The sequence below is a fragment of the Eulemur rufifrons genome, chromosome 8, assembly GCF_041146395.1.
Source record: "Eulemur rufifrons isolate Redbay chromosome 8, OSU_ERuf_1, whole genome shotgun sequence".
In the NCBI taxonomy this organism is placed as follows: Eukaryota; Metazoa; Chordata; class Mammalia; order Primates; family Lemuridae; genus Eulemur; species Eulemur rufifrons.
The window spans coordinates 24,617,257-24,632,873 of record NC_090990.1 but is presented as its reverse complement, the minus strand read 5'-3'; the positions used below and the strand labels follow the sequence as shown (position 1 = coordinate 24,632,873).

Below are 15,617 nucleotides of genomic sequence, written 5' to 3'. Positions count from 1 at the left end.
GCATCAGCCTAGCTCACAGCAACCTCAAACTCCTGAGCTCGAGCGATCCTCCTGTCTCAGCCTCCCGAGTAGCTGGGACTACCGGCATGCACCACCATGCCCGGCTAATTTTTTCTATATATATTTTTAGCTGTCCATATAATTTCTTTCTATTTTTTTAGTAGAGATGGGGTCTCGCTCTTGCTCAGGCTGGTCTCGAACTCCTGAGCTCAAACGATCCGCCCACCTCGGCCTCCCAGAGTGCTAGGATTACAGGCGTGAGCCACCACGCCCGGCCAAAACGTGGTATTTTAAATTTATTTATCCATGACTATCTTGGTTTTCTCCATTCTACCCACATATGATTTGGAAAAAATTATTTCCACTTAAATTGATTCTGGCTAATAAAGATTATCACTTCAATGTGCATTTTTTATTTTTTATTCTTGTTTTTTAGACAGAGTCTTACTCTGTCACTAAGGCTGGAGTGGAGTGCAGTGGCCCAATCACAGCTAACTTCAGCCTCCAACTCCTGGCCTCCTGCCTCAGCCTTCCAAGAAACTGGGACTACAGGGCCACGCCAGAATGCCTGGCTAAATTTTTTTTTTTTTGTATTTTTTGTCGAGATGAGTCCTATGCCGCTCAGGCTGGTCTAGAATTTCTGGCCTCAAGCTATCCTCCTTCCTCTGCCTCCCAAAGTGCTAAGATCACAGGTGAGAGCCACTGTACCCAGCCTCAATGTGCATTTCTTATGAGACCTCATCAAAGGCAATTTATGATCTTATTGCCAGATTACAGTTTTGTTGTTAAATAATATTCCTCCTTTTTCTTTTTTTAATAAAATCATTTTCAAACTTAAAAATATTGTATCCTCATTATAGAGAAAGTTTAAAATACAGAATAACTGTATTTTACAGTTATAGAACAAAGACTATTCAAACTCACCACACAAAGTCAGCTACTATTAATATGCAAGGATATTTTCAATCTTTAAGAAAATTCCTTTATAAATATATAGGTGAGTTTTATACATTTATGCAAACATATATCAGTACATATAAAATACACCTTTTTTTTTTTTTTTTTTGAGACAGAGTGTCGCTTTGTTGCCCTGGCTAGAATGAGTGCCGTGGCATCAGCCTAGCTCACAGCAACCTCAAACTCCTGGGCTTAAGCAATCCTACTGCCTCAGCCTCCCGAGTAGCTGGGATTACAGGCATGCGCCACCATGCCCAGCTAATTTTTTCTATATAGATTTTTAGTTGGCCATATAATTTCTTTCTATTTTTGGTAGAGACGGGGTCTCGCTCTTGCTCAGGCTGGTCTTGAACTCCTGACCTCAAGCGATCCACCCGCCTCGGCCTCCCAGAGTGCTAGGATTACAGGCGTGAGCCACCGTGCCCGGCCCCAAAAGAATCTTGAGGAACCATACTCCCCGAGTCTAAAACTTACTACAAATCTACAGTAATCAAAACAGTGTAGACTGCCCTAAGAATAGCATTCAGACCAAAGGATTAGAATTGAAAGTCCAAATTAAACCCTTAAATATTTGGTCAAATGATTTTCCACAGGGGTATCAAGACCATTCAATGTGTAAAGAACAGTCTCTTCACAAACGCTGCTAGAAGAATTGGATATCCACATACAAAAGAATGAAGGTAGACCCTACCTCATACCAGATACAAAAGTAACTCAAAATAGATCAATGGCCTAAATATAAGAGCTACAACCATAAAACTCTCTGAAGAACACAAAGCATGGGGGTAAATCTTCATGACCTTGAACTGGGCAGTGAATTCCTAGATATGACACCAAAAAGCACAGGAAATAACAACATAAAAAAGGAAGAAAGAAAAGAAACTGAACTTAATTAAAATAAAAAGATTTTGTGATTCAAAGTACACTACCAACAGAGTGAAAAGAAAACCTAGAGAATGGAAGAAAATATTTGCAAATCACATATCTGATAAGAGTTTAATATCCAGAATATATAAAGAAATCCTACAACTCAACAAGAAGACATCCCAATTAAAAATGATAAATGACATAAATAGACATTTCTCCAAAAAAGATATACAAGTACATGAAAAGATGTGCCATGTCATTAGGAAAACACAAATAAAAACCACAATGAGATATCACTTCATACCCATTAGGATGGTTATTTAAAAAAAAAACCAAACAAATTAACAGATGTTGGCAAGAATGTGGAGATGCAAAATGGTGGAACAACTATGGAAAACAGTTTGGTGGCTCCTCAACAAGTTAATCGTAGTTACTACAAGACCCAGCAATTCTATTCCTAAGCATATATGGCAATAGAATTGAAAATAGGTGCTGAAACAAAAACTTGTACGTGAATATTCATAGCAGCACCGTTCACAATCATCAAAAGGTGGAAACAACTCAAATATCCATCAATGGATGAATGGATAAACAAGAGGTGGCATATCCATTCAATGGAATATTCAGCCATAACAAAGGAAAGAAGTACTGATTCATGCTACAACAAATCTCAAAAACATTATGCTAAGGAAAAGACGACAGACACAAAATGCCACATAGTGTATGAATCCACTGATAAAAAATATCTAGAATAGGCAAATCCACAGAGACAGAAAGCAGATTTATAGTTGCCAGGGATTAGATGGAGGGAGTAATAGGGAGTGACTACTGAATGGGTATGGGGTTTCCCTTTGGGGTTGATAAAAATTAGTTATGGAACTAGATAGTGGAAATGATTATGCGTTGTGAATGTACTCATTAGTCCCGCTGAACTGTACACTTTAAAATGGTTAAATTTGGCTGGGTGTGGTGGCTCACTCCTGTGATCCTAGCACTCTGGGAGGCTGAGGAGGGAGGATCACTTGAGGTCAGGAGTTCGAGACGCGCCTGAGCCACAGCGAGACCCCGTCTCTACAAAAAATAGAAAAAATTAGCTGGGCATGGTGGCACATGCCTGTAGTCCCCGCTACTCAGGAGACTAAGGCAGAAGGATCGCTTGAGGCCAGGAGTTTGAGGTTGAAGTGAACTATGACGACGCCACTGTGCTCTAGCCTGGACAACAGAGCAAGACCCTATCTCTCTCTCTCTCAATCAATCAATAAAATTTGCCATTTTATTTTATTATTTTGTTATGGATATTTCCCATATTTAAACAAATAAATACCATACTAAGCATATAGTTCTGTAAGTTACTTTTTAAGATGTACATTCCTAAGAATTTTCCATGTCAGTAAACATAGAAGCAAGTCATTCCTATTTAACTCTTGTACAGTATTCCAAAGTATGAACACATTATAGTTGAATGAACCATGACTCTTGATTAACACTTGTTGGTTTCTAGTTTGTTGCTGTTAAAAACAATGTTACAATGAAAACACCAGTATGTGTCTGGCTATGTACATGTGTATATATTTCTCTGGGGACATATTCTGAACAACAGATTTGCTAGGCTGAAGAATCTACACACATTTGAAGTTTTACTAGCCACTGCCAATTTGCCCTGTGAAAAGGCTTCCAATAGTGCACATGTATCTTCACTAATACTTGGTATCATCAAACTTTTCAATCTTTCAAATTTTTAATCCATTTGATAGGTCAAAATTTTCCCTGAGTGCAGCTGAGTATCTTTTTATATTTAAGAGGCACTATGACATGGTGATCACAGTAACAGACCCTGAAAAGTTGGACTATCTGGGTTCACATCTTAGTCCTACAACTTATTACTTCTGAAACTTTAGGCAAGTTATTTAACTTCTATGTGCCTCAGGTTCATAAATAAAAAAATGTGATAACAGTCCCTATGCTCCACAGGGTCACTCTAACAATTAAATGAGTTAATATATGTAATAGGCTGACCTCAATGCCCAGCATATATAGTAAATGATCACTAGGTGTTACCTGGTATATTGTGTCTATTAACAATCTGTGGTTTTTCTTCTGTTACTTGACTATTTGTATCTTTTGCCATTTTCTTCTCCATTGGTGTATTGTTTTACTGATTTATAGGTGCTTTTCACACATGTTGATTAGTAATTCTTGGTTATGTATGGTAATACTATGAACTAAGCGAACACTCTCAGTTTGGGTGAAGATGTGGCAAACAGACTGACAATGGGACTATTAATTTTCTTAATTCTTATTGAGAGCAATTCGGCAATATGTAGTAATAACCTAAAATAAAAACAGTTTATGTCTTTGCCCCGGAGTTTCCACTTTCAAGAATTTATCCTAAAAAGAAATAATTAGTCAGTGTAAAAACATTATGTATAAAAAGATACTCAACAGAGCACTGTTTATCATAGAAAAAAAAATCTTAAGGGAGATTGATAAATGACATAATCAATGTATTGTAAGTCATGATACAAAGATGATCATGATATATCATTAAGTAAAAAAACAGTCTACAGAAACACACATAAGAAATAATTTTGGCCGGGCGTGGTGGCTCACGCCTGTAATCCTAGCACTCTGGGAGGCCGAGGCGGGTGGATCGCTCAAGGTCAGGAGTTCGAGACCAGCCTGAGCAAGAATGAGACCCCGTCTCTACTAAAAATAGAAAGAAATTATATGGACAACTAAAAATCTATATAGAAAAAATTAGCCGGGCATAGTGGCGCATGCCTGTAGTCCCAGCTACTCGGGAGGCTGAGGCAGTAGGATCGCTTAAGCCGAGGAGTCTGAGGTTGCTGTGAGCTAAGCTGACGCCACGGCACTCACTCTAGCCTGGGCAACAAAGTGAGACTCTGTCTCAAAAAAAAAAAAAAAAAGAAATAATTTTGTTGTTTAGCAGCTTTCCTTCACTGACCCCTTTTTCTCTGCTAATGTTAACAGTGTTGGGCAAGGTGTTGATATTATAGTTAAGTCCAGTTCCTTTCTTTATACTTCTCTATATTTTCAAAATTTCTTACAATTAGCATAATTATTTTTATAACTAGAAAAAATAAAAACAAGCAAGTTTAAGATGTCAACATAAGCAGTCTTTTAAAATTTCTTACATTAAGGAAAATTTATTTTTTTGTCAAAATTCATAAACGATTCATAATATTTACTGCTTATAACAATCATTTGACAATTTGTTAACTTAGGCCTCTTTTTAATAGTATTGTTATATAAAGGTAGTTACTAATATAAACAATACATTAGAAATACACTAGAAAAAACCTTCACAGGCTTACAATTTAGCTCACAAATTAGGATATATTTTATAGATAGTTGAGTATTGGGCATATAAAGTACTCAAATGTTTTTGATTAAAATCATTGCAATGACCATGCATGTTTTGAATATATCCAAGCCATTTGATATTAATAGCCACCAGAAAACATCTTATTTCTTAACATCTGTACTAATAAAAATGTTCTTTAAATCTGTAATATGGTATTACAGAATTCAAGAGCACAGGCATGCTTGAAATTTTACCTAAGCAAAATGCATGCATGGAGGTGCTCAATAAATTTTTGATGAAAGAAACTATAAAAATCTTCTCATTTCTTCATTTAAAAAATACCTGTGGATCAAAATATAATGGGAAATTACAATAAAGGTGCCGTTTCACTTCCATGGGGAAATGAATGCTGCTTGTGTAACTGGCTACCCATCAGAAATATTGTTCATCAGATCTTGTATCATGTATAAAAATGAATTTCAGATGGATTAAAGACATCAATCTAAAAACACAAGTATTTTAGAAATTTATGACAATTTAAATTTAAGTATTCAAGTAGAAAGACCTTACCAGCATCACAGAAAACCCAGGAACTGTAAAGGAAACTTTTGAATGGCAAAATACAACATAAAAACTGAAAGACAAAAACATACTAAAAAAATCTACTTCAAACACTTTAATATTAGAGTTAATATCCCCAATGTAAAAAGAGGTCCTACAGACAGAAAGGAAAAAATCAAAATGACTAACAAGATAAAAAGACATTTGACTTTACAAAAATTTAAAGTGCAAAATGAAGCCACCAGATGATTTTTTTTTTACCCATTAGAATAACAAAAATTAAAAACAGGAGTGCTAAAGAGCACTCATACACACTGCTGGAAAGACTATAAATCATTATAACCATTCTGGAAAGTAATCAGAAAATATCTTAATATTGAAAAAATAAACAAATACTTTAACCTAGAAATAAAAGCACCAGTTCATATGGTATGCAAACGAAGTGTTTACTGAAGTATTGTGATTCAAAGCACAGATGTGGAGAAAAGGAAACCCTTGTACACTGTAAATTGGTACAGTCATTATGGAAAACTGTATGGAGGTTCCAAAAAAAAAAAATATACATACATATATATGTACTATATGATCCAGTAATCTCACTTCTGGGTATGTACCCAGATCTGAAGATTTGAAATCAATTTGTCAAGAAGATGTCTGTACTTTCATGTTCATTACAGCACTATTCAATAGCCAAGTGATGGAATCAACCTAGCGTCCATGAGCAGATGAATGGATAAAGACAATGTGGTAAAAATATACAATGGAATACTATTCAGCCTTAAAAAAGGAGGAAATTCTGTCATCTGCGACAACATGGATAGAAATGATTCACTCCTTATGCTGAGTGAAATAAGTCAGGCACAAAAAGACAAATACTCCATGTTTTCACTTACATGGGGAATCTAAAATAATCAAACTCAGAAACAGAGAGAGAATGGTGGTTACCAGAAGCTGGGTGGCAGGTGGCAGAGTGCGGGGTGGGGGTCTGTGTGTGTGTGCTGGGGAGATTATGGTCAAAGGGTACAAAGTCTCAGACAGAAGGAATCAGTGTGTTTTTCTTGAGATCTATTGCACTGCATGGTGAATATGTAATAGTGTATTATACATTTCAAAATTTCTAAGGGAGTAAATCTCAAATGTTCTCAGCACAAAAGTATTTGAGGTGATGAATGTATTAATTATAGCTTGATTTAATTATTCTATAGTGTATTCATAAATCATAACATCACTTTGTAACCCATAAATATATAATGATAATTTGTCAATTGACAATTTAAAAAATATAGAGTATAGGTTTTAAATATTTATTACATTTAAACATAAAGTTTGCAACTATATTTTATTTATTAAGAATATATATTGGTATATTGAAACAGAATGCAACATTCATAGGAAAAGTGTAAATTAAGTCTGATAATAAATTAAATCCTGATTTAATTGAAATCCACTAAATTTAATTAAATATACTCTGGGATGAAGGAGAAAAGCAAGGGTAAAAAAAGAGAAACAACCTGAATATCTAAAAGAAAAAAGGATGATAACCAGTATATTCATACTCTGCAATATTATACACATTTTTTAAAGGAAGGAGTTTGATGTACATTGACCTGGAGGGATAGCCCATTAAGAAAAGCAAACTGCACACAAATGTGTATGGTATGGGTCCCATTTTGTTAAAAACTAAGCAAAGCAAAAACTATAAATAAACAGAAGCACATGTATAAAGGTATAAAACAGAAGAAGGCATAGGAGGACACCTATCATGCTACAACACTGGCTACCTCAGGGAATAGGAATGGAAGGAGACAAATTTTCTTTATATCCCTTCACTGTTTTAACAGTTACAATGAGCACATACTGCTTTTGTGATTAAAAACCCAAACTTTAAGAACAAAGAAATGCCTAAAATACAATAACATCACCGTACAAATGGAAGAAAATTTGACAAAAAGAGAAAGGAAGAAAATCAACAACATCCAGAGTTCTACCACCCAGAGATGATAACGATTTTAACCACTTTGTATATTTCATTTTATTAGGTATATATACCATTTTGTCAACATAGTGGTACACATATCATTTATATCCTTATTTTGTTCATTAATGCTTTAATATTAAGATTTTTATGTTACTAGAAGCCACTTTGTGAATAATTTTTATTGGCATAATATACAATTTTATGAATATATAATTTACTTGACCATCATACTTTGGTGGGCATTGAGGTTATATCCAATTTTGTACAATACTGTCTGAACTTCAGGGTATTAACTTGACCAGATATGCAAAAGCTGAATTACTGACCAAAAAAATATGAAAATTTAAAAATATTCCTGAAACACATGCTTACACTGCTTTTTTGAAATTATGTACCAATTACCACCAGCTATGTGAACCCCCATCTCACAGAACTCTTATCAACAATGTGTTATAATTTTTGATCTTTGCTAATGTGATAGATAAAAAATGGTATATATATTATTTTAATTTGAATTTTAAAAATGAAACCACGACTTATACGTATATATACACACACACACACACATATATACACATACTCACATACATATACACACACACCAGCACACAGTCATCCATGTTGCTTCTTTTGTGAATTGCTATTTTTGCCCTTTTTGTTCATTTACCTATAAAATACACCATCCCCAATTCTTTTTTTTTTTAATCCCCAATTTCTGTTATTCTATTAACAGTCTCAATTTAGCTTACAAAAAGCTATATGATCAAGATTTTTTTTTTTGAGACAAGGTTTCACTCTGTTGCCTGGGCTAGAGTGCAGTGGTGTCATTATAGCTCACTGCAACCTCAAACTCCTATATTCAAGCAAGCCTCCTGCCTCAGCCTCCCAAGTAGCTGGGACTACAGGTGCATACCACCATGCCTGGCTAGTTTTTCTATTTTTGTAGCGATGAAGTCTCACTATGTGGCTCGGGCTAATAACGACTTTTAAATCAGGGTCAGTGGTTCATTAAGAATAGAGTATAAAAGCAGTACCAAATATATTAACAATTTTTCAGCTTAATTCAAGTTCTCTCATTAAAAATGCAATTAATTTTATAACAATTGTTTAATTTGATACCTGTTGAATTCCAAGGCACAAGTATAAAATACTGTCTGGATCATATTTTTCACCATTTGGTCTCCGCACCTCTTGGATAAACTGGCATAAGCCCAAACTCAACTCAGCAAAAGTGCAGGACAGAATATCTTCCTTCAGCTTGACAGAGCGGACTGGTAGAAAGGTAGAAAACATCTGAAACATTAACTTATAATAAACACAGTGACATTACTTGATTCACTGAATAATTCAATATTACTGTGCCCCAGGCATTGTGGACTGGTGGATCTCAAGGTTATTTTAGTTAAAGGAAATAAAGAGAATGCAGTGTATACAGTACAATAGGTGCTATGATAGAGGTTTTCTATAGACAGGACTCTATGAAAGCAAATGAGGGATATCTAATAGGGAAGAGTAAGGTTACATTTGGAGGGTGTGACACCGGTGCTAGACCTTAAAATGTGACGAAGAGTTAAACAAGTAGATAGATAAAGAATTCCAATCCGAGGATGCAAACAGATTTTCCAAAGTCTATTCCACAAAACACTAGTCTAAAGTCAGAGCTAGAGAAAACTGGGTTTTTAAGATCTGATAAACTTGGAAAACATAAGATACTATATTCATCTCTGAAGAATTCATAGTGCCTGATGGTACATTAAAGGCTCTGTGAATATCTGTAAAAAGAACGCTATTTAACTTTCTTTAGCTCAGATTTATTTGAATACAGAACACTTCAAATAACATATAACATCCTCATGCCTTGGAAACGCTAGGCCACAAAAGTGAAAAGGTTCCAGGGACTCAGGTGGACAGGAAAAAAGCAAGGACAGGTGGAGGCAGATGACCAATTAGCCTCATATATCATATTAAGTATTTTCAAGATAATGAAGAACTGAATTAATTTTGAGCAGTGGAGTTATCCAACTTGATTTGTAAAGGTCCCACTACAATAGTTTGTTCAACATTGTGGGGTTAGAAGTAAAACACCCTTTCTAGTCATTGCTCTTCTGCATTTACACAAGATTGCACACACTTAGGCTCCCGAGTTGGTTTTGCACATGGCAAGTGTATCTCATGAGAGCAAAGACTATGTTTGACCTTTTTATCCCAGTACCTAGCACCATACCTGGTACATAATAGATATTCCGTAAACTATTTTCTGGATGAATAGAAATGGGTAGTCTGTGGCTCAAAGTGGGTGGGTTAAGAGCCTAATAAACCCCCATAACAGGGGTGTATTTACATAACCTTGGAGCACAGAGATTACACCTGATCTGCAGGAAATGGAGTCAGTCACAGCCCAGGGCAATGACTAACTGCTGCAATAAGGAGGGTTACATGTACCCAAAACCCAGCAGGGGTCGAATGAAGTGAAGCCAAGAGCACATATAATCAGCCAGGTGTATGAGAGAAGGTATATAGTTGGAAAATGGCAAAAAATCTAGTTACATGGACGTACTTATCCATACTTGCACCATCTAATTCCAAAAAGATTGTATACGTACCTTACATAAAACACAGACAAAAAAGATAAACTGAAACAAAAATTTAGAACAGGATGTCAAAAGAGCAAAAAATGAAAACTAATGTAGGCCTTAAAATGTATATACTGTTGCTTTACTTGAAATGTTTATTTGATTCCAAGTTTCCTGGCAGCTTTAAGTAAAACCCATAAACATTGTCAGTTACACAAATCTCACTGTTAGGAAAAATTCCTACAGGTTCCAGAAGCAAGGCTTTTCCAGGTATTTTTCTCAAAAAAAAAAATTTCACACTGGGTTCCATATGGGTTACTATAAGACACAGGGCTTAAGAAGACATATTCTGAGCCACTTGCATAGTGTTAGAAATGAAACAAAATTTCTTGTATGTACACAGTAAACTCATGATCCAAAGACACAACTACCTTTATAACATCTTTAAAATTGGGGATAAGATATTAATTTCTATTTCTAACCTTAAGACTCCAAATTTTAAATAATTTTAAATATTCAGTTTACAAATTTAAATTAACAATATCATAAATAATTCATACAAAATGGAGAGAAACAAGTTTTACCTCTACAACCTGGCTCTGAGGATTCTTGAGAGAGTGCATGGTCTTGAGCACTTCCTAAGGGGTCAGAACATGGGCTAGATGAGGCATGTTCAACTCCTGACAAGGAAATAAAAATAAATAAAAAAAGTTTAAGTGAAAGTTTAAATAAAACCAAAGTTTTATGATTTTATGTTTACCTAAAATTTATCCCTTTTGAATATATTTTTGACTTTATGTATCTCTGTCTCCCCCCACCTCAATCAAGACACAAATCCATGCTGTGTGGTTACCTCCACATTTTAGATCCCCCTGTTCTTCCTTGGCATTTTTCCACTGAACCCAGTTCTTCCAGGCATTTACCCCATACATGTATTTCAGTGTCATCCCAGACACTGAGCACCCTTGCAAGGCTCCTTGAATTAGACTCCTGGGCTCCACAGCCACTATAGACTTCTTCCGTCCCTGTAAGAATTCCAAAATTTTACAGAATATAAAATTTAGTTTTGAATCTTTAAGAATCAGGGTTGTCAAAGCTGGAAAGGGCATAAATTTATGGAATATGCAATTTAGTTTTACATCTTAAAGATTCAGAGTTCTCAGAGCTAGAAAGGGTTTCAGAGATTAGATCTAATCCATATGAGGAGGAAAGAAAAATAAGTTTAAACATAGGAAAGACTGTAGTAATCAGAGGTCAGTGAGGCCTGCACTCCCTGGGCCTGGGCTGCCTGCTCAGTCCACTCACTAGCAGGCTCCCACTCCCACCCCCACCTTGCACTGGGGTTGTGGCGCTCCCCAGCAGGGGCACAGTGGTGCATGCTTCGAGGTTAGGGTAGGTTGTTGCATGGCATCAGGGGGCTGGCAGAGGCCAACAGCCTGCACACAGGTATGGCTGTTGAGGGATTACAAACAATTTGAGTATGGGCCGGGCGCAGTGGCTCACACCTGTAATCCTAGCACTCTGGGAGGCCGAGGTGGGATTGCTTGACCTCAGGAGTTCAAGACCAGCCTGGGCAAGAGCGAGACCCCGTTTCCACCCAAAACAGAAAAATCAGCTGGGCATGGTGGTGTGTGCCTGTAGTCTCAGCTACTCGGGAGGCTGAGGCAGGAGGATCACTTGAGCCTAGGAGTTTAAGGTTGCTGTGAGCTAGGCTGGCGCCACAGCACTCTACTCAGAGCAACAGCTGAGTGACACTCTGTCTCAAAAAAAAAAAAAAAACCCCAAACAAACATTTGGGTATATTCCAGACACTAGATCCACCCCAAAAAATCAGGATAACTGTTATTATCACTCAGGTCTATTTAATGGCGCTTATAAATAGATGATATTCTGGGCTATAATAAGCCTCAATAAATTCTCTAACTATAATGGGAGTAAATTAGAAACCAATGATGAAAAGATGTCCAAAAAAATTTCCTCCAATATCCTAAATTAAACAGTTCTGTGGATCAAAGAAGAAACCATAAATGCAATCAGAAAATATTTTGAGCTTTGAAAATGAAAACAGAAGTACACTAAAATTTCTGTGACGGAGCTAAAGCGGTACTTGGAGGGACATTTCCAGTATTAAAATGATACAAGGAGAAAAAATTTTTTTAAGTCCAAAACCTATAATCTAGAAAAAGAAAGCAAATTAAAACCCAAATGAAGGATAAAGAAGGAAATAATTTTAAAAAAGCAAAAATCAACAGAAAATAGAGAAAGACAGAGAAAAATTAATAAAACAGAAAGTTCTTTTAAAAGATTTTTTTTTTTTTGAGACAGAGTGTCGCTTTGTTGCCCGGGCTAGAGTGAGTGCTATGGCATCAGCCTAGCTCACAGCAACCTCAAACTCCTGGGCTTAAGCAATCCTCCTGCCTCAGCCTCCCGAGTAGCTGGGACTATAGACATGCACCACCATGCCCGGCTAATTTTTTCTATATATATTTTAGTTGGCCAGATAATTTCTTTCTATTTTTTTAGTAGAGACGGGGGTCTCGCTCTTGCTCAGGCTGGTCTCGAACTCCTGACCTCGAGCGATCCACCCGCCTCGGCCTCCCAGAGTGCTAAGATTACAGGCGTGAGCCACTGCGCCCGGCCTTAAAAGATTTTTAAAAGAAGATAAATCTCCAGCTAGAATGATCAGGAAAAAAGGAGAGAAGACACAAATTACCAATAGCTGATCCTGAAGACATTAAAGAGGACAATAAGGGACTACTGTAAGTATCATTATGCCAATAAATTTAACAACCTAGATGAAATGAATAAATTTCTTGAAAATTTGTTCAAAGCTTACTCTAGAAGAAATAGATAACCTGAATAGCCACAGAAATAGAACTTATGGCTTAAAACCTTCCCACAAAAAACTTCAGACCCAGATGGCTTCACTGTTGAATTCTATCACAGTTAAAGAAATTATACAAATTATATTTCAGAAAATAGAAAAGAAGGAAAATACTAACTTATTTTATGATGTCACCATTACCCTGATATCAAACCAGATAAAGTCATTATAAGTAAACTACAGATAAATACCCCTCTTGAACAGAGACACTTAACACCTGAAAATATCAGCAAACTGAATCTAGCAATATAAAAAAATACTACATCATAAAAAAGTAGGGTTATTCCAATAATGCAAGGTTAGTTAATCATTTGGAAATAATCAAAAGGTTTCATCATTTTAATAGACTTAAAAAAGGAAAGCCAGATAATCATCTCAATAATGCAAGAAATCCACCTGACAAAGTTTAATACCCAAACATGATAAAAAAGACTTTCAGCAAATTTTGAGTAGAAGAGAAGTTCCTCAACCTGATAGAGGCCATCTATGAGAAACCTAAAGTAACATCATACCTAATGCTGCAAGACTATACCCTTTTGCCCTAAGATTCGGAACAAGGCAAAAAAGACTATCCTCACTATTAATAGTCAACATTGTACTGAAGATCCTAGCTAGTTCAATAAAGAAAAAAAAAAAAAAAAGAAAGAAAAGAAAATCAATTCAGATTAGAAAGGAAAAAGTAAAACTGCCTTTATTCATAGATATGATTGTCTACGTAGAAAATCCTAAGGATTTTATGTGAGCAAAGTTATAGGACATAAAGTAAATATGCAAAAATCACCTGTATTTGTATATACTAATGAGGAACACTGAAAAATGAAGTTAGAAAATACTATTTACAACAGCATTTAAATATTTTAAATACTTACAAAATAAATTTACCAGATTATAAGGAGGCTTATAAAATGAACCATATAAAACACTACTGAGAGAAGTTGAAGATGACCTAAATAAAAGGAGAAAGCACCACATTCACAGATTAGATGACTCAAAACTGCTAAGATGTCAATTTTCTGATCTATGGATTCATGACAGCCCCAATCAAAATTCTAGCAGGCTTTCTTGTAGAAACTAACACACTGATTCTAAAATTTATATGGACATACAAATGACAATTTAGAAAAAGGGGAACAAAGTTGGAGCATTTAGCTTCCTAATTTCAAGGCTCTTGAAAAGTTATAATAATCAAGACAGTTGGTACTAGTATAAAAATACACATATAAATCAATGGAACACAAAGGAAAGTTTCTGAAACAGACCCACATATATATGGTTGACTATTACCAAGGTTGCCAATGTTATTCAATGGAGAAAGGATAGCCTTTTCCAAGAGCAATGCTGGAATAACTGGGTATCCACATGCAAAAAAATGAACCTTGACACTTGCACTTCAACTCATACATGAAAATTACCTCAAAATAGATCACAAACATCAAAGCTAAAACTATAAAACTTCTAAAAGAAAATAGAAGAGAATAGCGCAGGTACCACGAGTTAGACAAAGACTTTTAGACAAGATATTAAAAGACATGATCCATAAAATAAAACTGATAAACTTTCTCAAAATTAAAATGTTCTATTTACCATTAAAATAAAAAAGGAGGTAATAGAATACTCCTTTTGAAAAAATTAGTTCTATTGAGTTATAACTACATTTAAAAATTTGTAAGTTCTAAGTGTACGATTTGATGGACTACAACAAATGTATTTTGCTCTTATCAAGTAAGAATTATTTGATAAAGGAATTATACTGATAGTAAAGAATACTTACAACTCAGTAAGATGAAAACCAACCCAATAAAAAAAATGAAGAAATGTGCAATAGATTTGAACAGACACTTTACCAAAGACACATGAATGGCAAATATGCATACAGAAAGATGCTCAACATCATTAGTCATCAGGGAAACACAACTAAAGCCACAATGAGATACCACTGCACATTCACTAAAATAGTTAAAATGAAAAATTAACAATACTAAGCGTTAGCAAAGTCATGGAAGTCATGGAGCAGACAACTCTCATACACTGCTGGTGGGAATGTGAAATGGTACACTTACTTTGGAAAGAAAACTGTTTGGAAAACAGTCTGGCAGCTTTCTTATAAAGTTAAAAATACACATACTATAAAACCTAGCAATCCTACTCCTAGATCTTTTTTCTCAAGAGAAATGAAAACATATGTTCATACAGAGATTTATACTGGAACGTTCATAATATTTTCAATAAATTTTATTCAAAAAAGCCTCAAACTGGAAACAACCCAAATTTCCATCACCTGTTAAATATAAACAGCTGAACAACTGCGTCTGTCCATACAATGAGATGCTACTCAGAAATAAAAATGAATCAACTACTGAGACATGAAACAACATGGATGAACCTCAAAAACATTATGCTAAGTCAAAGAACCTAGACCCAGAAGATTACATATTATATGATTCCATTTGTGTGAAATTTTAGAAAAGGCAA

The 15,617-nt window shown here is 35.3% G+C and overlaps 1 protein-coding gene across 3 annotated transcripts in view; it reads right to left on the bottom strand.

Annotated features, from left to right (window-relative positions):
* Positions 1-15,617, bottom strand: part of ZMYM4 (zinc finger MYM-type containing 4) — a 144,345-nt gene that overhangs the window by 8,236 nt on the left and 120,492 nt on the right. For all 3 annotated transcript variants that reach the window (XM_069479750.1, XM_069479748.1, XM_069479747.1), the window contains 3 exons: positions 11,115-11,286; positions 10,846-10,941; positions 8,808-8,959 (listed from right to left, as the gene is read on the bottom strand). In XM_069479750.1, coding sequence (XP_069335851.1) covers positions 8,808-8,959; positions 10,846-10,941; positions 11,115-11,286 — 420 coding nt within the window. The remainder of the gene's footprint in view (positions 1-8,807; positions 8,960-10,845; positions 10,942-11,114; positions 11,287-15,617) is intronic.